The following is a 24,993-nucleotide window of genomic DNA, read 5'->3' as shown; positions in this document are numbered from 1 at the left end:
GTATTAATTACAGGTTTTCAGTTGCATTTAATAATTGACAAAAATCAGAAAGAAACACAAGTCTTAAAGCTGCAGTCCGCAGTTTTTCCTCTTTGTCGCCATCTCTGTTCGAAATCTGCAATTGCAGTTATTCGCGGAATTATCAACTTTACGTGTGTTGTGCCTCGGCATGGCAAAGCGCGGATGAATCCAATGTTTTGTGGAGAATTAGGCTGTCAGTCACCGCGCCGGTGTGGATACTGTCATTTGCAATCACAGATTCAACTTTTTGGAAGTATGACCAACATAAGAATTTTAACCGGAAAATGTCGTCTGAACAAGTATGTAACATCCACTTTTGTTCTGACCAACTAAGGGAAAAAAGCATTGCAGTAAATTATGCCGTGGCGTTTGGTGCTCGAGCACCTGCCCTTTTGCCCCTTGGTGCCCAAAGTGCCCTTTTGTCAAGGCAAAATTTTAAAGGCCCTTTTGTGGATGCCTGCCCAATCTAACTATTAGTAAAATTAATGAATAATAATTTAGCCGTAAATAAAATGACCCACATGATGACCTTTCACCTGACGAACTCAACCGGGACGATTCAATTTTTTTAATTCGCGCGGCTACACGCACTACCAGAGGATATCTTCAACTCTGCGGCTGCTGGTAAGTGGTGTTTCATTCTCAGCGAAGTGCTTTTGATGTTTGTTTACCTATTATTATTACCTATTAATTTCGCGCGCGATATTCGCCGACGTTTAACGCCTCGTGACTAAACAAAGGCCGCCAATGTAAGTGTGCACACCGATGCGAAAAACGCCACGCGTAAAAGCGTAATTTTTTTTTAAACGCCTCGGGTTCGTTTTTTTGGTTTGACGCGCCGCGTCAAAAACTATCCGACCAATGAGATTGGCGCTTTTGCTCACGTGTCTGGAGCTTCTTAAGTTACAGTAAAACACAACTTGGGGGCGCTCAAACACAAAACGGTCTTGCCGAGCACACATACGTAACAGCGAAGAAGATATAAGCCAAGTAGCGTCTACACTGCCCATAGACAGACACTGCAGGGAAGAAATGACGAGGAAGATGCAAGGCAAGATGAATGTAGAGCTGCTGGTCTCGCTGGTGTCGGAATAAAGAACTATATGACAAACGCGACAGCGACTACAAAAATCTTGTTAAAAGAGAACTGTTATGGAGTGGTATTGCAGAGTATAGACTGTTATGGAGTAGTATTGCAGAGTATAGACTGTTATGGAGTGGTATTGTATTTCTGTTTTACATTAAGCGCCATCTAATGTCAGGGAATGAATTTGCATGTTCACTCTGCTCATCGTCAGCGAAAATCGCTTGGGTGTGAACAGAAAAAACGCGTTGAAAAACGCTGGCGAATAACGCGCGCCGATATTCGTCCCGGTGTGTACGGGCCTTTAGGCTGTAGAAGTTACGTTAGCTTGCTGTTTAGGGAGGAAAGTTTCACGGGTGTCAAGGGGTCTGTTTTTTTTTATGTTATTTATACTTTAAACTATTATTATTATTACAATATTTATTTAAAAAACGTAGAGTGCCTTAAAAATGATCACAACACTGGTAAGGCTTACCAGTATCTTATGTTTTGTGTGCAGCAGCCTCCTGTTTGTTTTAATGTCTTCAGTCTCAGATCAGCTCCAGCAGTATCATCATCATCATCATCAGCAGTATCATCATCCTCAGCAGCAACAGCAGCAGCAACAGTAAAGGCAGCAAACTCACTTAAGGACTTTAGTAAGCATTTACCAGAACAGGTATCACATTAATGTTAAAAATATTGTTAAAGGGATACTCCACCGTTTTTTCATATTAAACTATGTTATTCCCTTAACTAAGACGAGTTGATACATACCTCTCTCGTCTCAGTGCGTGCACCAAATCGCTCTGTCTTGCGGCGAAACTTTGTTAGCACTTAGCTTAGCCCAGTTAATTCAATATGGGCCAAGCAGAGAAGCTACCAAACACCTCCATGTTTTCCCTATTTAAATACAGTTTCTAAGCCATTTTACACGCTTAGAAAAGCGCAACATTTTGTTTTGTGTCACCGTCCTAGGTCGAGTTACACTACGCGAGTAACTGTATTTAAATAGGGAAAACGTGGAGGTGTTTGGTAGCTTTTTTTAAGTATTAATTGCTGTATTTTTTTCTGTTTGCTTTGTTTTTATTTTCATTGTATAAATGTAACACTTATTTTTGTAAATAAGTTTATGCCATGAAAATAGCCACAGATGCTGACATGGCATTAAATAAAACGATACTGTACTGTACGAAACATGGGCCACGTTGATTTTGTCCTACACAGATTACTATAACAGCTGTTCTTTATTATTCTGTTTAATAGAGAAGGAAAAACCATCAGCTTGGGACAACTTAAGATACTTCAGTTTCTAATCCCGGAGTTATTAATAGGTACACATAATTATTTTATTTTTTTTACTTTTAAACTTAAAATTTGTCTTTTCTGTTCTGTTTCTTTTTCAAAACTGCATCAATGCATTTGCTGCCGTATCGATACAGAATCATCCATATTGATATATTGCTGTATTGATATTTTGAGCACAGCCCTGTTTAAAGCCTTGTTCCATGTGCCCCCTTTTATACTTTGAGCACCTGCCCCTCCAGAGGTCTCTGCACGGCCCTGCTAATACTATTGTTGTATACAGCACGCAAGGTTTATGCGCATGCTTTAAGTCTTCTTCTTCTTCTGATTAAACCAATCAATGAAATGAACAACAGGTGTAATTGATAATCAAACAATGAATAACCAAGGTAACCAACTGAAAACACAGGAAACAGAACTAAACACGTGCAAAACCCACCCAAACAGACACAAAATCTAGATAGTCCCTTACTATTCTACACCATCAAGAAGGCACGTCTACACGCCTTAACAAAAACATTAACAACAAAGTCCAACAGAGGAGGGCAAGAGGAGGCTTAGGAGGTGGGCACAGGGGAGAAACACAGGAGTCAGGGTGAAGCAAACAACGGAAGAGTCCAAGGAGGAGTCAATGGAGGCAGAAACCAGGGAGGAGTTAATAGGAGGAGGAATCACCAGCCATAATCCCAGAGCAAAAGCCTACGACTTGAAGATGAAGGGATGCTGGAAAAACTGTTTTGGGGTAGAGGTAAGTAGGCTAAACATAGACCTCCTCTCGTGCTAATTAGGTTGATTATCTGAACATGCTCCTCCCGGACTTTGTTAATAAAACATAATTTCATGAGCTTGGAATTTGGCCCAAACTCAGAGTACTCCCCCAAAGAAGCAAATAAATGCGGGACAGCCGCCTGAAGACAGCATCAGATGGGTTGGCCCCGCCAGCAGTCCAAAAAGGGGCTTTTAAATCTTTTAACCACCTGACCAGGTGGGCTCACATATAGGGGCTGAACATTTCTGGTAAATTTCCAGAAAATTTCTAAAAGTTTCTGAAAATTTCCAAATAATCCTGAAAAGTTTCTGAAAATTTCCAAATAATCCTGAAAAGTTTCTGAAAATTTCCAAATAATCCTGAAAAGTTTCTGAAAATTTCCAAATAATCCTGAAAAGTTTCCAAAAATTCTGGAAACTTTGCAACCCTACTCACATAGCATTCGATGGGAGCTTGCTGCTCACAGCATCAGGCAGGTCGGCCCCGCCGGCGGTCACCGGGGGACACATGATATTCTCACCGCCCGACCAGGAGGGCACATGTCATATCCGACTGGTGCTGAAGCTCACGCCATTGGACAGTAAGCCCTGCCAGCAGTCGAATGGGACACCTACTTGAAGTAAAATTGGGTCTGTAATTAATTGTCCCTGTCACTGCCTCCAAACAGGGAGCCCACACTGCAATGCAAAGGGGGTGTCTGGTGGCAAAAATGGGCAAGCTCTCATTGCATCCAAATAGGACGGCTCGACCTTCACGGGTGTAATTGAGGGAGCCTTTGAACGTCCTACGTACTTGCGGTTGCTGTTGTTTTTTTGTGCTGAGTACGTTGGAGTTTGAAGAGGGCAGATACAGTGGGTTTGAAGTTTCGTAAAACATGGACTGGTTAGCTGATGAGCTTGATGGGCTTTTTTTTATATGGAACTGACTGGATCTGATATAGCTTTTGAAAGCATCTGATAGTTCCTAGCATCTGAGAAAAATAAGCGTCAAGAGTGTAGGCAGTATTGACGGAATGGTATCCTAATCTGAGAGCGGAGATACATTTGGTGAGTATTTCTAGGGTTATAGGTTGTCTGGAGTAATGGCGGGTGGGTTTGGATCATTGAATGCCTTTGTTTAGGATGAAGGTTTGTGGATTATTTATCTCAGGAGAGGGAGTGTCGTAGATCAGCTAGTGAAAAAATGGATACCGCTTAGGTGACATTTGTTGGACCCAACTTGGAGGTCTTTAATGCTGTTGAGGTATGAGATAAATGAGGTGATGTAGAGAAGGGAAAAGTCAGGAAACAACATGTTATATGAGAGATGGATGTGTCGTGGAGGGGATTTAACGGGTGGGTTACGGGAATATTATCTATGAATATTGAGGAACTGGAGTTGGTGATGGGTCCGCCTCTGGAGCCAGCACCCTGAATCTCTGCAAGAATCTGCGGTCTGATGTTGTGAGCCACTATGGGTGGCTCCGAGACGGGGTGGAACAGGCAGCAGTGTTGCAGTAAAGAGTAAACTGTGATTTAGACTGAGAGGGAGTTAGGAGGGTGAGGAGCCAGGGCTGCAATTGTTTGAATCGTCCCCTGGGGCTTGGAGAGGAACATAGAGAGAGGCACATGAGGGAAATGGCCGAGGAAAATAAGACGTGTGAGCCTGTGTCGCTAGGGGAGGCAGCCTCACCCTAGCTTCTGCTGCTGGAGCTGTAGGCCACGGAAAGGGAGAGGGGTTAGAGACAGCTGACAGAAAATTCTGAAATGCCTGAGCCTGCGCTGCTAGTGGAGACAGCCTCATGCTAGCATCTGCTGCTGGAGCTGGAGGCCATGGAATGGGAAGAGGATTAGAGACAGCAGGAGGTTAAAATTGGGAGGCTGATGGGAGGCTGGCTGGCATTGCTACGTACGGTACTACGACAGGAGGAGCTGTGGTCAAGGGCTGAGCAGGAGAGGGAGGTGAGCAAGTTTTGCTGCAATGTTTGCTGAAGCCCTGCCGCTGTGGCATGACACTCAAGGTTGGCTGGATGTTGTGCAGGAGGAAGATGGTGGTGTCGAGAGATGCAAGTTTGGGGCCCTGTGGGCTTTGCTTGCTCTATAGGCTGCCTCTGAGGCTGTATTTAGGTGAGAGGTAGGCTGATTCCAAGGAGACTTACAGATTGTAAAGCTGAGCTTTATTCATTCTTCATGAGTTATGGACTTCTGGGCTGATCAATGCTTGCCTCAATCCTAGTACTGTCCACTTTTCAATGGGAGGTATTGTTGGGATGGTGGAAGTATAGGAGGATGCCGGGGAGTGTGGCGGATGTCTCGCAGGTGGGGTGAGGGTAGTCTTCGGCATCTTTAAAAAGGCTAAAACCTGGGGCTCGGGGGCAAAATCAGGCAGAGATTGATCCTCGGGCCAGCGAGTTACTGCGGAGAATCAGAGTAGAAGTGAGCCTCGTCAGCGAAAGGAAAGATTTCAATCTCGGACATGATAGCAATCGGTCAAGGCCAAATGCTGCGAAACTGTCATGGGATAGAGGTAAGTCGGCTATATATACTGTATATTACACTTTTACGCTGTTATGTTTTTCTTTATAAACTGTACATATTTTTTAAGAAATGGTTATGGGTATGTTTAGAGGTAGGAGGGGGATTAGCAGCTCAAAAAATTTTTTTAATGCTATATTGTTACTAAAGTTATTCTTAAAATATCCTCTAAAAAAATTTTTATGTTTGGGTTTTGGGGTAGGGTTAAGGGATCTAAAATGTAGCTTTAAAATAGTAAAAGGGTAATTATACCAATATCTTGTCCAAGCTGATTTTGCAAGCAACATATCAATTGTCAAAATTTCATTATATTATTGTAGATGTTTTACCAGGTGTAGTGGGGTCATGCTATCCATCAAAACTGTGAATCCTGCATTTTGGTTCAATAAGTGACAATAAAGCCTGGAATCGGAACTAATTTATCCCACAGAAACTAAGAAACAAACTTTAGATAATTGGAATAACCACCTCACTTTGCAAATGGATACTTGCCTTCCTGAGCAAGAGGTGTCAATAACTCTCATAGTCATACTAAACTCAACCACAGGCCTTTCTCACTCACAACTGCATTGCAGAACACTAAAGCAATTTGCATTAAGACATTGAAAGTTTACTTTAAGCAGTGAAGAATTGCCAAAAATAGAAACTGTATTAAGTCCTAAAAATAGACATTTGTTGCCCCTTTAAAGATAAGATGAGATAAGAAAATATAAGATAAGACAGTATGACTAAGACAAAAAAAAAAAAAAAAAAAAACTTGTTACTTTACAGATTTATGTATTTTACAAAATTTAAATTATAAGAAAAGAGTGATTTTACTAAACATCTTCCTTGTTATTACTATACATCTTGAGCAGCAGGTATGAAGGACCTATAAAAAAAAAATGTCCACCACTGACTTATCATTTGTTTTTGATTTTTTTCAGTTTGCATTTTTTTAATTTTTTAATTTTATTTTATTTTTTTATCAAATTCTACTTTAAAACCAACGGGACTAGCAGAAAATCTCTTTATTTTATGTTTGAACAGCAAAGTGATGCTATTTATGCTCTCTTTAGGTAGCCATCAGTATGGGTGATGCCAGGCCAGAGCATGCTGGATATGAAAACTGAGTTGTCATCTGTAACATGAGAAACAAAAGAATAGAGCCTGAACTGGTGACAGCTGGTGAATGGCACTTTAGGCCAGGTGTAAAGAAATTCAAATGTTAGTGTAAAATGTTAGGGCATCACACCTAAAAGCTCAGAGATGTGACATACAGTTCTTTCAGCTCTTCTTTAAGTGGAAGTATATTAAAGAACTATATGGTTTGCATAATAATATTTCATATAATATACTGTATATAGTGGGACATTAAGAGATTGAGTGCTTCATGGCCCTGTGAAGTATTTTCTGTCTGTTAAAGAAACTGTTAAAGATGTGAAGAATTTGAGGTCATTTGAATCATTGAGGGCTGTACGATATTAAAGTATTATAAGAAATCCTAAAATAGACACAGACTGGAAGCTGCCTCTTTATAGATGAGATAAGAAGGATAAGATAACGCTTTATTCATCCCCTTGGAGAAAATTAAATCTTACAGCAAAATGTAATCTAGTAAGAAATGCATGTGACCACATTATGTTCGCATGGTATTTTAATCCAAGGTCTCAAAATTTGACTATACATTCTCAAAAATATATATTTCTGCACGTTGATTCTTTCAGAACACAATGGTTTATCATCCAGAGAGGAGACAGTTTTATCTTTGACCACCAGAGGGTGTCACGTGAGAATGAGGCTGAACATGGAATCAAATATCTTGGTAATGACTGCCACCGTCTGTGCTCACTGTGACCATTTAACTGTGGATTTTTTTTTTAATAACAACAGTAATAGTAGGCTATAACCCATTTAAAGAATTGTATTATTATCTAATTGATTACTTTAAAAAATAATGTTTTACTATAGTTGTAGACTAATTTTTCTGTTTATTTTCCATGCAAGGTAAGACAGTTTTTACTTTAGTGAATAGCCTATTTCACAGGGTGGGCCTATTTTCTGGATGCCAGTTTCTCTATGCACATACCTTAAAGTTAATATAGCTATTAATATATGTACTATTAGTGTATTATATCTACTAATATAATTTATAAATTATTATTAATTTATAACATTTTATTAAGTTAAACATACATTAAACAGCCTAATAGCAAATATGTAAAATGCAGATATAGAATTATACAACCCCAAACAGTTAAAACCTGCTGAAAACAGTAGGCCTACTTACACTGTATTGATATATATATATATATATATATATATATATATATATATATATATATATATATATATATATATATATATATATAATTATTATTATTATTATGTTTAGGCCTTTGTGTGTAGCTAAAGACTATATTTTTATATAAAGGCCTACTAGTATTATTGTATATTATTTGATTCGTCTATACCACGCCATCTATGCGACTAAACTGGAATAGTGCACAGTGGCAGTGACAAAGTCCAAAGATTGCCATGGAAGCGGTCGCGTCGCGTCACTCGCGTACACAGGACTCTGCACTGAACTCGTATACCCATGATGCTGTGAGTCAGTCGAAACTTTGACAGGCACGGAAGAGGATACAAGCAAGCAAAAACACAAGACATCCTCTACCATACTATTTGGATATGAAAATGCACGAGTGTCTTTAGCATTTCGCGACAGTGTGCTGTTCGATATGCGGTGCTGCTGTCAGCGATCGCTCGCAGTTCAGACGCAACTTGCAAACGCGCAGTTCATTGAGTGACAGGTAAGCAGGTAAGCGATGTTTTACAAACATTTCAGTTTGCTTAGGTAAAACTTTTAAGTGCGCGGGCTGCCGTTTTGGCCTTCGTCGCCTAAATTTGTGGGGGGGGGGAACGTTAGAAAAACGTTTCGTGATATCAATTTCATCGCATAGAAAGTTAATGAGCATCAACCTATTGCACACTGGAGCTGTTCGGCAAGTGCTGCTGCGTCGCGCCAATTGGGTTGCCAGATCCTTTTCTATTTCATGCTGTTTCCAGGACTGGTTACTGTAATAGGCCACACCATAGCCTTTATGGATAAATACTGAAGAAACCGGGCTACACAACTGAAAAACGTTTGTAAATCAAGAAATTAACATGTTGAATGCTAAAGGTGAAACCTCCAACATCCATTTTCTCAAAAAAAAAAAAAAAAATCTGTTCCCCCTTGTCTATCAAAACAAGCCATTTATATAAATGAATGTTTAAATATTTTAATACAGTATTTTAATTATTTATTATTTCATAATTATTCATGGACTTTTACAATGTTGACAAAATCCCTTATTTTGCACATCACATGACACCGCAGCAGTATGTTTGTTTTTCTGGTCATCTACTATTAAGACCTATACTTTAAATAAGGAAAATTCTTACATGGTGGTGGGTTCAAAGTGCAATGGGGAGTTTTTATTTTATTTAATTTTTTTATTGATCAGATGTGATTGTTTTCCTCCAGCACACAATCTAATTGTGAAACAGTTAAAGCAAATTGGAATCTCCAAGTGTTTTAAGTGTTTATTGGGTAGAGTGCTGAATAGGGATCAGTTCAACTGTAACAGTGGCTGCAGTGTGTAAGTGAATAATTCATTTCTAAGCTATGCTCCCCAGCCGTGTTTGAGTCTGGTTTCCTTTACACATTTTGCATTTCCTCAGGCAAAGAGTTTAAATTGATATTTTACAGGTCACAACTGATTAGTGTACTGCATCTAATGATAAAGCAGGTCTTTCATTTGGCTGCTGAAATCCAGTGTCATGGCTAACATGAGCCATTAGCACTGCGTGGAACTCCTATTCCAATAATTATCGCAGATGATAATCAAATCCTTTTAGGAGTCTGTGTCACACATCACTAAATATCATTTATAAGTATTACAACTGTAATTTGGAGTTCCTCCAAGCATGTGTTTCCAGAGAGTGGCCAGTTTTTTACATTCTTTTGGACTTTGATGACGCAAGGGTTGGATGCTGCAAGAATATGCTGTGATCCCACATTGAGTCTTTGTGTCTGTTGACAAAGGCCGGTCTCTGCTCTCTCTCTAGAACACAATAGTTTATATTCATGATAGTTTGGCCTTTGCCTGACAGTTTTATTGTTTGTGTTTTGTTTATTTGTGCTTTGATACCTGTTCCATTCACATTCATAGAGATGTTGTATATTTTTGAAGGTGTTTTGGAATGTTTGACATTTTCATTGTTGATGTCTCTGTTCTCGCCTCTCTCAGTTTGTCAGACATGGACCATAAGGATGTATTCGCAGCATTGCAGACAGTATGTTCAGATGTTATCTTGGCTCTTAATGGATCCGTCAGCAGTTCTTCACATGTGGACGCTACGAACCGTCTGTTGGGGGTGATGAGGCAGGTTCAGGAACATGGTCGTGCTGTGGAACCCTTGATCACTGGCTTTACTACTGTTTATCACCATTTTGATCTGGATGCGCAGACACCTGGCAATGGATATCGGACCTTAGTCAAGGTAACTGCTAGTTGGTTGCAAAACTGATGAGTGGATAAAAAAAAGGATTTTTTTAAAGTTTCAAATCTCATGTTTTATTTGCAAATTAGGGGTTAGATGCAAATAATGGCATGTCATAAAAAAAGCCGGTCTAGATTAATGCTCTTGGCTGTAATTTAGTTGTTTAGTAACTTTATACCTGTTAATGCTTTATTATGGTATATAAATTCCTGTTGAAGTTGAATTTAAATGATCGTTTTAATGATTAAAAGTATTTTATTATTATTATGTAAATCTAAATGTAAATGCAAATAAAGAGAAAAGTTTTTGGGTAGATCCAACACACCAAGTGAATAAAGTAATCAAATGTAAAATAACACTGATTTCAGTCCTGACTAAATTAAATACATATGCTGCTATTAATTCTGATTCCTTAAAATTTAAAGCTATCTTTTGTTGTTTTGACGACAACATTTATGACACACACATCCGTACTGTGCCTTTCATGCCTGTCACACTGTCACGTGCGTTTTATAACCGACTGTTTACGAGTATACTAACCAATACCGGAATTTTGATATAAAAGCGATATAATCCGCGATATATATATTAAAAAAAAAAATATTAAAAAGCGAAAAATAACTTTTGTTACTCGCGAGCTGTTTGTGAGGCGGCTTTACTGTATGTTTGCACGCAGTAGGCCTACTGTATCGTTTAAAATCGCTTGAATGTTTAAACAGATAAGACTTAAAAAGACGTGGAAATTATTAACTTTAGTTACGATGCAAAGTTGGCCCGATTGTGCAAGAGACAATTCCGTCATGTCCCGCGAGGGTGTAGCCGCCTGTTGCGTTTGACGCTTGCCTTGTTCAACCCATTTTGAGAGAGAGAGAGAGAGAGAGAGAGAGAGAGAGAGAGAGGACGCAGCACCGCTGAACACTCAAGCTGTCTGTGAAATTGCTTCTCTCAGATAGTTTTAAAATCATTGAATTAACTTTATAATCTGCGTTGGTTCATTTACTCATACAATCTAGGTCTGCTAAAATGAATCAATGTTTGGGGGGGGGGGGGGGGGGGGGGGGATTTCACGCTTTATAAGTGGGATTATTATAAGTGGCATGAATTATTAAAATGAAATTCGAGCCCTGTGCTAGTATCTCTTCCTCGCGTATCTTCATAGCCTGGTTGTACTCGAACGGTGTGTTTTTGCTTCAATCGGTGAAACAAGTTTGTTGTGTGTTTCCACTTTTAGCGGTAACAGTTTTCTTGCATATTTTACAAAATATTGTGCTTTGCAGGGACGGATTATGGCGATGATGTGCCCTGGGCACGGATGTCTCAAAGGCCCCCTTCACCAATTTTTTGGACAACAGTGTTGCACCTGTATGCACAGGCGCCGCAATAGGGCAGGCAAGCCAGGCATTTTAAGGGGGCCCCCGAGGGCTGATCATTTAAACAATCAGAAATGTTAATATAAAGACGCAGAAACATCTCTGCATCCCCCTTAGTGGGGCACCTCTCTCGTTACGCTCGTTATGCTTTTACCTTTTTCAAACTGGTGCAGCACTTACTCGCGGTTGCTAGAAAATGCATGATTTGATTTGTTAAACATAAAAAGGACTTATCCGTCTGGCATGGCAGCTCGCTCTAACTTTAACCTAGATAAATGCATATCCAAAGTGTTTGTGCGGAGTGTGCAGCGCGCACTGCATGGCAGGCGTCGGCGCGAACACTTGCAGTTTCCTATCAACAGTGGAAACAACTTGAAATACTCAATCTTTCCTGGTCATATACAGAAAAGAATAATGCATCAGTCGCAAGTAGCTACTTTTATTTTCGTAAACTCATAATAACAAGAAAACGTTGTGCTTTTGTAAAATAAAATAAAACAAACAGGGCGCTCTTTCATGGTCTCCGTGGCGTGAACTGGAGCGCGTCTAAAAAATGAACTGAAACACAGTGTATAGCCTCACAGACATGATGAATATTTCTATATAAAGCTTGAAATGTCCACTTTTAAACGAAAAAATTTGAATCGAAAGCAAATACCGGCTGATATGATATGAAAGGTGCATTTCTCTCTAAAGGCGCATCCATTTTACAGCGGAGATATAGATATGTTTGCAGCCGACACTGATTTAAAAATATATATTTTTATTATTAAACAATAAAAATGGCTATTTTTTAATAATAATAAAAAAAATTAGACATATTATCATTAGCCTGCTTTTGCCGGTGCTTTGCGGCAAGATTTATGCATGAAATTAATATTAACGTGAGATTAGTCGACTAGAAAAATCTTTAGTCAATGGCAATTCTAATCAATGCATTTAGGCTAGTTGACATTTATTTAATTAGTAATTCTAGTATCCAGGTCTTTACGTTAAATTAGTTGAGTTAACAATTAGTTAATGAACTAAAATAATAAAACAAAGATTAAATTAAGATGCTATAATAGCATTGCTTGTTCCACCACAAAAGACACTTTTTAAGGAGACAATCCGTTACACATTTAAAGATTTACTGTATCTTGATGATTGTTGTATTGTATTTTTATCTTCTGTTATAAAGATGAAGATTGACATTTCGTAAAAAAAATAAGCCCATAGGTTTTAAACTCATTTTTGTTTTGGTTTTTGAGTAACCGTCTTCTACGCGTGACTTTTATATTACGCAATGCTTTTCACTCGCCTCTAGATGTCCCTCTCAACAGCGCGGCAATACATGAAAATTATTTATTTGATTTATTTACAAGTTAATACTTTGCAACTGCAAAAAAAAAAAAAATCACATTATTCCTCAATATTTAACACAATTTTACTGAAAATAAAATAAAAATAAAAAGAATTATTTGAAAAGAATAGACACAGTAAATTTGACAGGGCCCCCTGCTGGCCCAGTGCCCTGGGCAAGTGCCCAGTAGGCCCGTGCGTTAATCCGTGCCTGGTGCTTTGTTGGAGGTCTGACCTCTTGTAACCAAACCACTTCCACTCTATTGAAGTAACGTTAGCTCCCAATTTTTTATGTAACTTAAGTTACTAAATCCTTATCGGTGGCTGACATGCTGCTACTATTAGACAGGTGTTGTTGTGCGCGCTAGGGAACGTAAATGCGCCATACATCATCGCGTCGCATTGATAACGCGATATTACACTTTTTTTATCATGTAAAAAAAGTATACCGGTATTATCGTGGACGGTATGATATGGCACAGCCCTACTTATTCAGTCATCAAAGATTCAATTATTGTTGTGCAGAAAAAAATATACTTACACTATTGTACACCTCGGGTCTTTAGCGACCCTATACAACTTTGATCAAATATGAATGGGAAAACAGGCATTCTTTTATAATTGTATATATTGTTTGTAATGAATTGATTGAGGAATACTAAGAAGGTTGATGTCTAACTTAAAAAAATGAGGAGGGTAGTTAATGACGTCACGGGTCACTATAAAGACCCGAGGTGTGCGTTTAAGTGTTAATTCAAATAAATTCTATAATAATAAACAAAAAATACATAAATTCTATTTACATCTGTATCTCTGTGTCTGACTTAAAGCAGGCTGAATGATCTAAAAAGCCATAACTAATGTAAAAAAAAAAGTAATTTTACACTTCTGGTCAAATTTTGCTCTTCAAACATCAATAACAGCTTTAATTTGTCAATGCTGGCAAATGACCATGTATGAGCAGGATAATTTATTTATTTTATTTATTTATTTATTTGCCTTAAAATCCACAAAAGGAGGCCATTGACTTTCCTTTTCTCCATAGGTGGTCCATTCCTGCGTCATCCACATCATCCAGAAGGCCCGTTACATCGCATCAAACTGCACTGGAGCTTTTTTCCGATTGGACCATAATGTGACAGAAGTGGAAGCATACTGTAGTGCCCTGTGCCAGCTGCGAGCGTTACTTTACCTGGCACAGATATTACTCAATGACAATGCCCACGGTCAGCTCTATTCACAGGATGAAGGGGGTTTAAGCAAGAGGTTTGTGCAAGAGTACGTCTCCATGCACAAAGCTTGTTTCTATGGCCGCTGCTTGGGCTTCCAGGTGAGATAATGTGAACATTTCTTTTGCAAAAGTTTTTCCAGTACTAACAAGCACACGTAAACAAAGGTTTTTATCGTTTCACTGATGCACGCAGTTTGTGACGTATGCAAATTTGTTCCAGAAACACAAAGTCTCTATTTCTTTGTCTCTCCTACAAGTTTCCCCCCTCTCTCAGGCCTTTTCTACAGACAGTGGTCATCAGTATGGTGTCCTTTGGTGAAAACTACAAGAAACAGCAGACTGGGCTTGGTAAGTGTAGACTCGATGGGTTGCATCAAAATCTCATAATATTAGGGCTACATGATTTATTCTTCTCATGCATTTATGTCTATTATTTATAGAAGCTTTGTTTTCGCCATGGAATAATCTAAAATAATATAACTAAAAAAGGTAACTTTTTATCTTTTTTTCTCAGAATTGTGAGTTTATTTATCAAAATTCAGAGAAAAAAGTCTGAATTGCAAGATATTAAATCACAAATCTTTTTTTTTTTTTTTGACTTGTGAAAAAGTCGGTTAAAAATTCAGACTTTTTTCTCGCAATTCTGATTTTTTTTTAGAAACAAGCTGCCATAGTTATTAGCATAAAATAATGAGGAAATTAGTCTCTTTCAATTCTTACACAATTACTTATCCCTTTTGTCAATAAAGTTTGATTTATTTACAGGCATGGCTGCTCTTTCTTTCTTCACATCGGGCAAATATGTGGTGGACCCTGAGTTGAGGGGGGAAGAGTTTGAGCGCATCACTCAAAATTTAGATATGCAGTTTTGGAAAACCTTTTGGAACCTTACTGAGTCTGAGCTATTATCAGTAAGTACATGTATGTTTATGTATGAGTCTACCGATAAAACAACATCCATACCTTGTTATATTGTTCTTGAAGTTAAACTGTAGGTTCACAATGATATTTGCAGTACTGTTTGGGGTCAGTATGATTTTTAATGTTGTTGAATGTCTCTTATGCTAGTAAGTTTTTCTATTTGAATATATATGTAAATTTTATTTATTCCTGTGATGGCAAAGCTGAATTTTCTGCATCATTACTCTTTCTTCCTTCAGAAATCATTCTAATATGCTGATTTGCTTCTCAGGAAACATTATTATTATCGATGTTGAAAATAGAATATAAATGTATTTACCATCACTGTTGATCAGTGTATTGTTTCTTTGCTGAATAAATAAGCCTATAGTAATTTCTGACTGACCCCAAACTTTTGAACAGAAGTGTAAGACAGAAGAATTCAGATGTTATTTTCTTATTCTGTATTTCTCTAAAGAGTTTGACAAGGATTTCTTCCAGTGTGGTGCAAGTGAACGTAACATTAACTGTGCCAGCTGAAGGTCTGAGTTTGCCACTGGCCTCTGACCCCAATCTCTCAGTCGCTGTGAACCCTCCACTTGCACACTGGGGCCCTGGGCCAGTCAACGTGCGCTTGATCTCACACACACTCCGACAAGGACAGGTTTGTGTTTGTGTCTTTTATGAAAAAGAAATAATTAATTATATTTAGGACAAGCAGCTGTCCCTTAGTCTCTGAGGGATGTTTTCAGGTACAGTGAGCATGATAAATGTTTTCAGCATTCTTGTAATTAGTTAGAACGGCTGCTAAAGTTAGCGCTCAATAATCGGTTCTGCTGAATTTCCTCCATATTTGATCTCTTCCCCCAGGACAGTGCAGAACTGTTAGCGCTTTCTCGTCCTGAGGGTCCTCAGCTGTCTCTGCCGGGGAGTTTCAATCGTCAGACAGCTCCTCTTTCTCCTTGCCTGATCATACACTTCCACGGAGGAGGCTTTGTAGCACAAACTTCAAAATCACATGAGGTATGGCTGTGGCAGTTTTACCTCCCTGTATAAAGTTTTACATAAATGTTTTTTTTTTTTTTGGCTAAAGGCCCTCTTGTTCGCTTCTCTTTTTATTGTAGAATTACTTGAAGAGCTGGTCAAAGGATCTGAATGTGCCTATTCTCTCTGTGGATTACTCATTGGCTCCAGAGGCCCCGTTCCCCCGGGCTCTGGAGGAATGTTTCTATGCCTACTGTTGGGCCTTGAAGAATTGCCATTTGCTGGGTTTGTATCACACACCCCTCACCAGATAGAACTATTATACAGACAGTGATTGTTTTACATGGGGACATGCCGTCTAAATAGGCCGTCCTTGTTTAATTATGCTGTCGACTTTGCAACTCCCTTGTTCCTGTCAGTGAATTGATGTTGCATGAATTTTTCACAGAGTATGACACCTTGACACCTGGTATTAAGATGCATTTTGGTCGATCTGATCACAAGTGGATTTTTCTTTACCATTTTAAGCACCTTTTTGTCTTTACATTTTCATTGTAAATTGTCATATGTCATGACAAATGATATCTTAAATACAAACATTCCATACAGTTTCTCAATTAATATGAGAATATTGTTAATAGTAAATGATAATATAAATATTAAAAACCTGCATGTACACTACCATTCAAATATTTGGGGTGAATACGATTTTTTATTATTTATTATATTATTTTATTATTTATTTAATTCAGCAAAGATGCAAGTGACAGTAAGAACATTTATAATATTACAATAGATTTTGTGATTCAAATAGATGGTGTTATTTTGAACTTTCAATTCAGTTCAACTTTCTATTTCTATTCTAATCCTGAAAAAAAATGTATAATGGTTTCCACCATAACACTGAGCAGTAATAATAAGAATTTTTTCTTGAGCACCGAATCAGAATATTAGAAAAATTTCTGAAGGATCATGTGACACTGAATAGTTGAGTAATGATGCTGAAAATTCTGCTTTGCCATCATAGAAATAAATTACATTTTAAAATATATTAAAATAAAAAACATTTATTTTAAATTGTAATAATATTTCACAATATTACTGTTTTTACTGTATTTTTGATACAAATGATACGAAGGAATGCAATCTTGGTGAGCCATAAGAGACTTTCAAAAACATTAATAAAAAAACATCCTCACCCCAGACTTTTGAATGGTAGATATAATAATTATAAAATATGTTTTTAAATATTTTTAGATAAAGTGTAACGTCACACTACAAAACTTCCCAAAAGTATTTTTTTAAAAAAAAGTATTTTATGTCAAATGCCCAAAATTTGATGGCTGAATCAATTACATTTTTTAATTTTATGACATTCAATTTTTTACAACCCAATCAACTAGTAATAACTCGTGCGACAAAAAAACGGCATAGCAGAATATTACTTTCTAGTCTGTGTGCTAGTAAAATAAATGTTGATGCGAAGGATAACTTTAATTTAATCTCCATAGAATCCTATTGCCAAGACATGAATAACATGGTATTTAACACCTTAATAACTTAAGGTGCTGCAAAGAACCATTTGAAATTAATTTTTAGGTGTGTGAGCATAATAATAGGTGTGGACATGACAAGCAATCCATGCCAACCATGCCTCAGGACTCTAAATGTTGATCTTGCTACACAGGCTCGACTGCAGAGCGGGTTTGTTTGGTGGGAGACAGTGCAGGTGGTAACCTGTGTATAACCGTCTCTATGAGGGCAGTGTCTCATGGTGTACGCGTTCCTGATGGGATTGTGGCAGCGTATCCAGCAACTCTGCTAACAACAGACGCCTCACCATCCAGACTGCTCACTTTAATCGACCCTCTGCTGCCTTTGATTGTGCTCTACAAGTGCATCGATGCCTACGCTGGTGAGCTATTGGATCAAGTCAAGTCGTGTATTTATACAGTACAGATTGTTTCAAAGCAGCTTTACATTAATAAACAGGAATAAGAACAGCATCAATGTAGCAATATTCTTCAAATTGGAAACAATAAGTTTGGTTGTATTTCCAACTTCAGTTTCAACTATAAAGCAGTTTTACACTAGACAATATAGTGTCAAATCAATTCACTTGTTCACAAGAAATTTTTAAAAATTGAGAAAAAATATAGGAACTATAGGTACCAAAAGTCTGAGACCACTATTGAGCAAAATATTGTTTGAGCAATACATTTGTTACAATAATTATTTATCTTTGTTAACATTAGTTTATAAAAATACAAGTTAATTGTTAGTTCGTGTTAGCTCAGGTCCATTAAATAATATTAACATATAATAGTAATGTGTTGGTAAATGTTGAGATTAACATTAACTAAGATTAATAAATGCTTTAGAAGTATTGATAGTTCATGTTTACTCATGTTGTTATCCAATGTTAACAAATGAAACCTTGTTGTAAAGTGTTACCAAAATATTTAATATTTTTCTAAAGTATTTTCATTCAAATTTATGTTATTAATGTGACAATTTGAGGAGTTGAGTGAAAGTTTGAATTGAAAAATTAACATGCATTTTAGAATGTCTTAGTATTTGGGTTGTCTATTTTTAAAGGAACAATTAACCCTGTCATCATTTACTCACCCTCATGTTGTTTCAAACCTGTACAACTTTTATTTCTTCTGCAGTGTTTTTGTCCTTGCAATGAAAGTCAATGGGGTCCAATGTTGTCATGTTGAGTTCACATGCTCACTATGTCAAATAGTGCAAGAATATTAAACGCTTCTAATTAATCAAAACAGGTTTACTGGCTTAAAGATTTTCATCTCAGACTTTTGGACCCCACTGTATGTTTCACCTAGTTGTGACAATTCTAGAATGCTCTATATACAGAATGTACAGTAATAATAAACCTTCTGTCTTATCTACAGCACCTTCATGATTACACTGTCTTTTCGGTCGCTGTCGCCCTCTTATTCAGGTGCGAATTGTCAGTCAGTACAGCCAGCTCAGCATTTAGACACCCTGACTGCTTTGGGACAGGACACTGTAAAGATGTTGAGTAACTTCGCCCAAGGAGCGTCAAATTGGATTCAGACTTTAATAGATCCAAAGGCACCACCATCATCACCATCATCCTCTGCAACTACATCATCAAATGGTGCAACTACATCATCAAATGGTCCTTCACCTTCCAAGTCACATTATGTTAAGAGGCCAGAGGAAGTCCAAGATTACCCAGAAAATTTTGAGCCTCTACGGTCTAGATGTCTAGCGGATATACAGACACCTCGCACACCGATAATGAAGAACCCATTTGTTTCTCCACTACTTGCTCCAGACAATCTTCTCAAGGGCCTTCCTCCAGTGCATATAGTGGTAAGACATGATGAATCTGCTTTTCCAGAGATAGTGCTTATTAGACTCTTATTTTAATGCCTTGATTGTTTTCCTCAGGCCTCTGCTTTGGATGCCCTGTTAGATGATTCAGTTATGTTTGCCAAAAAGCTGAGGAATATGAACCAGCCAGTGACGCTCACTGTGGTTGAAGACCTCCCTCATGGTTTCCTGAGCCTATTTCAGTTCTCCAAAGAAACCCAGGAAGCAGCAGATCTGTGTGTGAAACGAATCAGAGAAGTCTTCCAGCAAGAGGAACTGCCTGCTGATAAGAGGCAGCCAGGGCTTAATTAGACCGCAAAGGTCTAAGAAATTACAGTGAATACATCTAAATAATAAATAAAGTGAAAGGTTCAAAACCCAAAATTAGGGTAGTCCATCCACCATCTAAACTTCTGGAAACAACTGTAGATCCAGCTTGCAGTACCAACATCATCATATCTGCTAAGCTTAATTTGCAGTCTTGCATCAAAGTGATTCATTTTTAGATGTTCGCAATGACCATTCACTGTTCTTTTCTGCCCTAACAGAATGTCTAAGCATCCACCAAAATTTCACCATTGTGCCTGTAGTGATGCAATAAGATCTAAGTTGCTTTTGCACTGCAAACCAACACGTTTTTTTTTAAGCAACTGCACTGTGGCTTGTTTTTCTTGTTTTTAGGTTTGAATGTTTAAAAGTAGGGGTGTCAAACACACAGCCTTACTTTCTCTCATTAAATTTAACCCTTGTTCTGTGTTTAAAGATGACCAGCCTTCTTCTACGTGTCTCATTACTCTATATTATCACCAAATATTGGATTCAGTCTTTTTGTCTACTTGTTTTCTTTCAATTAGCACAAGTTTTGCATTTCTTTTTGGATCTGATGGATCGTAGGCCTAGTTTATCTGAGCTTATGTACCTCAATTTTTGACCGAAAAAAGCATTATTTGTGGATAATTTTGTCAATATTGAATAAAATTTGAAAAAAATGTATCACACTAGTGTGCTTTAATGTTTAATTAGGAAGTTTGTTTTGAAATTATTTAATTGTGTAGAAAATGGTACTGTCACACTTTGTTCCTGGTCAAAAATGACCAGCCATGAAAAGTTAATGGGGGAGACTGGACATAAGAGAAAAGTTTTTAGGAGCATGTTAATCATATTCATGTTCATATATGTACATGTGTGCTTGCAAATATAAAGGCCTGGATACATACACACCCCAGCTACCACACACATGTCCGCACATGCACATAGACACACGTGTTCTTGTGCACAAACTATTTTGTGTATTACACACATTCCTTTTCACAGAGATGAACTTTATCCTACTCTGAGCTGCATCCAATATCCATTCATCCATCCAACATTACCAAACCTGTATAGGCACACACAAGTGCAAGCACGTGTGCGCACACAAAACACATGTTCATGTACACAAGCTATTTTGATTATTACATTCTTTCCTTTTCACAGAGATGAACTTTATCCTATTCTGAGTTGCATCCAATATCCATTCATACTTTCAACATTACCACACATGTGGCACCACACTTTTGAACTGTCTTTGCCCTGCAGTGACCCTGCTACAAAAAAGTCCTTCTTTCAATGTCAACATCAGAAGATTGTTCCTCATCATTTGTTGCAATGTCTTTGATCAAAAAGCTCATGCACAGACAGCGTCTTGACCATTGTGCTGGCACTAAATGAATAAGCACGGTGCTATGTGACATTTATATACCGTCTCTGTGATATTACTTTTATCAGCTTTATTGTGAAACATGAAAATCCCAAAACACATTGTTATAATATTTTGTCTGGACGATGTGATGAAATGAAGAACAAGAAATAAAGGCTTGGCGGGGTCATTGTGGAGCAAACAGAGTTTGTGTTTGTGTGTGTGTGTGTGTGTGCACGTGTATGCAGTTCAGAATAGGACAAAGTTCAATCTCTGAAAAATAAAGTGTATAATCCTCAAAATAGTTTGTCTACAATAACATCTCGGTTACGTATGGTAACCCTCGTCCCTAATGGAGGCACTGGAGATGTGTCAAACTGACACTAGGCAAGGCAAGTTTATTTATATAGCACGTTTCATACACTATGGCAATTCAAAGTGCTTTACATAGAGAGGAATACAAATAATCACAAAATAAAAGCAAGGGGGAATTCAAACAGTTATTCAAAAGCTTTACATAGAAAGGAATTATAAAAATCACACTATAGCAATTCATAGAGCTTTGCATAGAAAATAGACAAAAAAATAAATTAGGAAATTAAAACAGTTATAAAAGGAATTAAAAGAGATAAATGATACAGTTATAAAATGAATTAGAGTAAAAAAAAACATCTTTAAAAAGAGCAGATACACCCCCACCTCTTCTACCTGCTCTGCAGACACTCATAAAAGTAAAGTTAGGAGGGGATGTTTCATTGAGGATTGTTGCACTGCAGCTGTCTTAACAGTCTTACTTTTTGTCCCCACAGCAATCTTAGTTTGACGTGTAATAGGCACCAGATTAGTTGGGTTTGTTGTACGGCTATTGAAGGGCTTAGACTTTCTATATCATGTAATAGAACAGCAATAGAGAAAGATACAGGCACACTGGGTTCCCGCTTCTTTTGTAAACATTTGAGAAAGTCACTAAGTCACTACGTCCTTGGGAGCCCCAATCACCACTGAGAGTATCAGGCCAAAATAACTGGCATGTGGAATTTGCATGCCAAGCCATGCCCCCGGACATATGGGTATAGAAAGTCATTACAGGTAGCATCTCGGCCATTCAGCGGTCATCACAGAGTTGTGGCAGGAGAGATCCCTCCATCAGGGAACGAGGATACGTAACCAAACGTTCCCTTTCTCTTGGTCACGTTCAACGTGGTGTCAAACCAACACTAAGGGTTCTAAACGCCACAAGTGCTATACTATGTCACGAGATAAGGTGGTGCAAATGTGTGCAAGCCTCTGCGTGCAAATGACAAGTGCCACAACACTCACTCGTGACCTTCTAACTCCCAGGGTAAATTACCCCAGGTCTCGCTTCCAACTCACCTCAAAGAGGTCACTGCAGCTGTAGGGCCTGTTTCTGATTTTGGAAGTCATTTTAGGAAAAAAGCTGCGTACACCTGGTTGTTAAGGTTTCCTCCACAAAACTCGACTAGAGTAAGAGTGCTAAATGATGGAGAAGGGTTCACCATTCAAGGGGAACTCAACTAGACTGAAAGAGCGCACGTGCAAGCACTACACCCAGACAGTTTGTTCAAGACTTCCCTGATGTCACCAAAAACTCAAGATGAAACTGGTTCCATTCTGAGATTAATGTTGGGTATATCCCAGCCCACAGCTCTACATATGTCTGCAAGTGAAGCACCGTTTACCAAATCCTAAGTGGCAGCAATGCCTCGAGTGGAGTGAACTCCCTCCTAATGGGCACGGTAGATTTTGGGCTCGATAAGCCCGGAGAATGGCGTCCACAATCCAGCGGAGTCTCCATTCTCCACGGAGTGAGACCTATTGCGAGAGCATGTTGGCTACGCGATTGAGGTCGTCCGGGGTGTGAATGGCGAGGAAGAGATGGCAGGCGAGTTGTGACATGCGACGAGAGCAGATTCCACTCTGGAGATTTATAGACGTCACTGTCACAGTGTTGTGTGTCCGGACCAACATCATGTCCTTGCCCTAAATCAACGGTCGAAGCCTCCTCAAGGCCAAACTCTAGGTAGTTGATGTGCCAGTGCAGGCGGAGCCCTGTTCAGGACCCCAAAACTGCACGGCCATTGCAAACGGCACCCCAGCCATTCTTGAAAGGTGTCTGTTGTGACAACAACATGCCTGGACACTTGTTCTAAGGAAACCCCCGCCCTTAGTAATGCAAGGTCCGACCTAGGTCTGAATACAATCTCAGGAATCGAGTCTGAATCAATGCTCGTAGCAGTTTCATATGCACCAGCACCAGCGGTATGACCATGGCTGAGGATACTAAATGCCCCAGGAGGTTCTGATGGCTCTCTGTCATGGCTCTGATACTCTGCAGAGGGAAGAGATTGCTCTTTTCCCAGTTGACCTGAAGAAATAAAAAACCTGTGCTAATTGAAAGAAATTGACAAAACGATTGAATCCAATATTTAGTGATAATATAGAATAATGACAACAAAAAAAATTGTAGGCTGGTCATTTTTGACCGGAACCACCACAGGTATAACAGTGGGGGCAAAAAAATTACTAAATAAAATTACAAAAATTCTCAAAAATGTTTGAGGAAGTAGTAGAACTAGCATTTTTCTGGGAGAAAAAATTCAAACACATCAAAATGACCCAAACACAACCAGAATGTAACATTTTTTTTATTTTTTATTAAATGAGTCAATTCTGAATTGTGCTTTGTACCTCAAAATTGCTCATTAAAGCAGCATGAAGTTGCTTCCGCACTAGTGAGCATGTATTGCGCATACACTCTCCATGGTTTTACACATAATTAAAAAAATATATGAATTGGCCTACATAAGGTGGGCCTTTCCTATAGCTCAGTGGTAAGAGCATTGCGTTAACAACGCAAGGTTGTGGGTTCGATCCCAGGGGATTGCACATACCTATGTATAAATGTATAGGATAACACAATGTAAGTCGCTTTGGATAAAAGCGTCTGCCAAATGCATAAATGTAAATAAGGTGACATTTAGTCCAATGCGGCTCATGACCTAATTTCTCTGACACCCCTACTCTAGAACACTGGACCAGCTCTATACCCTCTACAGGGTGCTGGAGGGTTCATGGGAGTTTGCCCAACCAATCCACATGTGCTTTGTGGATTTGGAGAAGGCATTCGACTGTGTCCCTCGCGGCATCTTGTGGAGGGTGCTCTGGGAGTATGGGGTTCGGGGCCCTTTGCTAAGGGCTACCCGGTCCCTGTACGACCGGAGCAGGAGCTTGGTTCGCATTGCCGGCAGTAAGTCAGACTTGTTCCCGGTGCATGTTGGACTCCGGCAGGGCTGCCCTTTGTCGCCGGTTCTGTTCATAACTTTTATGGACAGAATTTCTAGGCGCAGCCAGGGGCCGGAGGGGGTCAGGTTTGGGGACCACACAATTTCATCTCTGCTCTTTGCGGATGATGTTGTCGTGTTGGCCCCATCAGACCAGGACCTTCAGCATGCACTGGGACGGTTTGCAGCCGAGTGTGAAGCGGCTGGGATGAGAATCAGCACCTCCAAATCCGAGGCCATGGTTCTCAGTCGGAAAAGGGTGGTTTGCCCGCTTCAGGTTGGTGGAGAGTTCCTGCCTCAAGTGGAGGAGTTCAAGTATCTTGGGGTCTTGTTCACGAGTGAGGGAAGGATGGAACGGGAGATTGACAGACGGATCGGTGCAGCTTCTGCAGTAATGCGGTCGCTGTACCGGTCTGTCGTGGTGAAGAAGGAGCTGAGCCGTAAGGCGAAGCTCTCAATTTACCGGTCAATCTACGTTCCTACTCTCACCTATGGTCATGAGCTGTGGGTTATGACCGAAAGGACAAGATCCCGGATACAGGCGGCCGAAATGAGCTTTCTCCGCAGGGTGGCTGGGCGATCCCTTAGAGATAGGGTGAGTAGGAGCTCAGAGTAGAGCCGCTGCT

The 24,993-nt window shown here is 39.0% G+C and overlaps 1 protein-coding gene and 1 long non-coding RNA gene across 4 annotated transcripts; one reads left to right on the top strand and one right to left on the bottom strand.

Moving 5' to 3' along the window:
• Window positions 1–2,742: 2,742 nt before the first annotated feature.
• Window positions 2,743–20,380, top strand: lipea (lipase, hormone-sensitive a). 3 transcript variants are annotated; one of them, XM_082185526.1, is made up of 11 exons: window positions 2,743–3,137; window positions 9,946–10,198; window positions 13,955–14,239; window positions 14,398–14,488; window positions 14,906–15,051; window positions 15,519–15,704; window positions 15,911–16,063; window positions 16,165–16,309; window positions 17,712–17,939; window positions 18,990–19,387; window positions 19,466–20,380. In XM_082185526.1, exons 2-11 carry the CDS (start codon window positions 9,956–9,958, stop codon window positions 19,697–19,699), a joined length of 2,109 nt encoding a protein of 702 aa, XP_082041652.1. In that variant the 5' UTR covers window positions 2,743–3,137; window positions 9,946–9,955; the 3' UTR covers window positions 19,700–20,380. The 3 variants fall into 3 exon arrangements, with proteins under 3 accessions (XP_082041652.1, XP_082041651.1, XP_082041650.1); XM_082185525.1 differs by lacking the exon at window positions 2,743–3,137 and adding an exon at window positions 8,084–8,463; XM_082185524.1 differs by lacking the exon at window positions 2,743–3,137 and adding an exon at window positions 8,084–8,471.
• Window positions 20,050–21,488, bottom strand: LOC309510657. Its single transcript, XR_014210421.1, has 2 exons — window positions 20,928–21,488; window positions 20,050–20,765 (listed from the first exon to the last, which is right to left on the bottom strand). It is a non-coding gene; the product is annotated as an uncharacterized lncRNA (long non-coding RNA).
• Window positions 21,489–24,993: the final 3,505 nt, after the last annotated feature.

This window comes from Leuciscus leuciscus, assembly GCF_965113295.1.
Source record: "Leuciscus leuciscus genome assembly, chromosome: 12".
Classification (NCBI taxonomy): Eukaryota; Metazoa; Chordata; class Actinopteri; order Cypriniformes; family Leuciscidae; genus Leuciscus; species Leuciscus leuciscus.
Note: the sequence above shows the minus strand (reverse complement) of the source record. Positions and strands in the feature narration are given on the sequence as shown.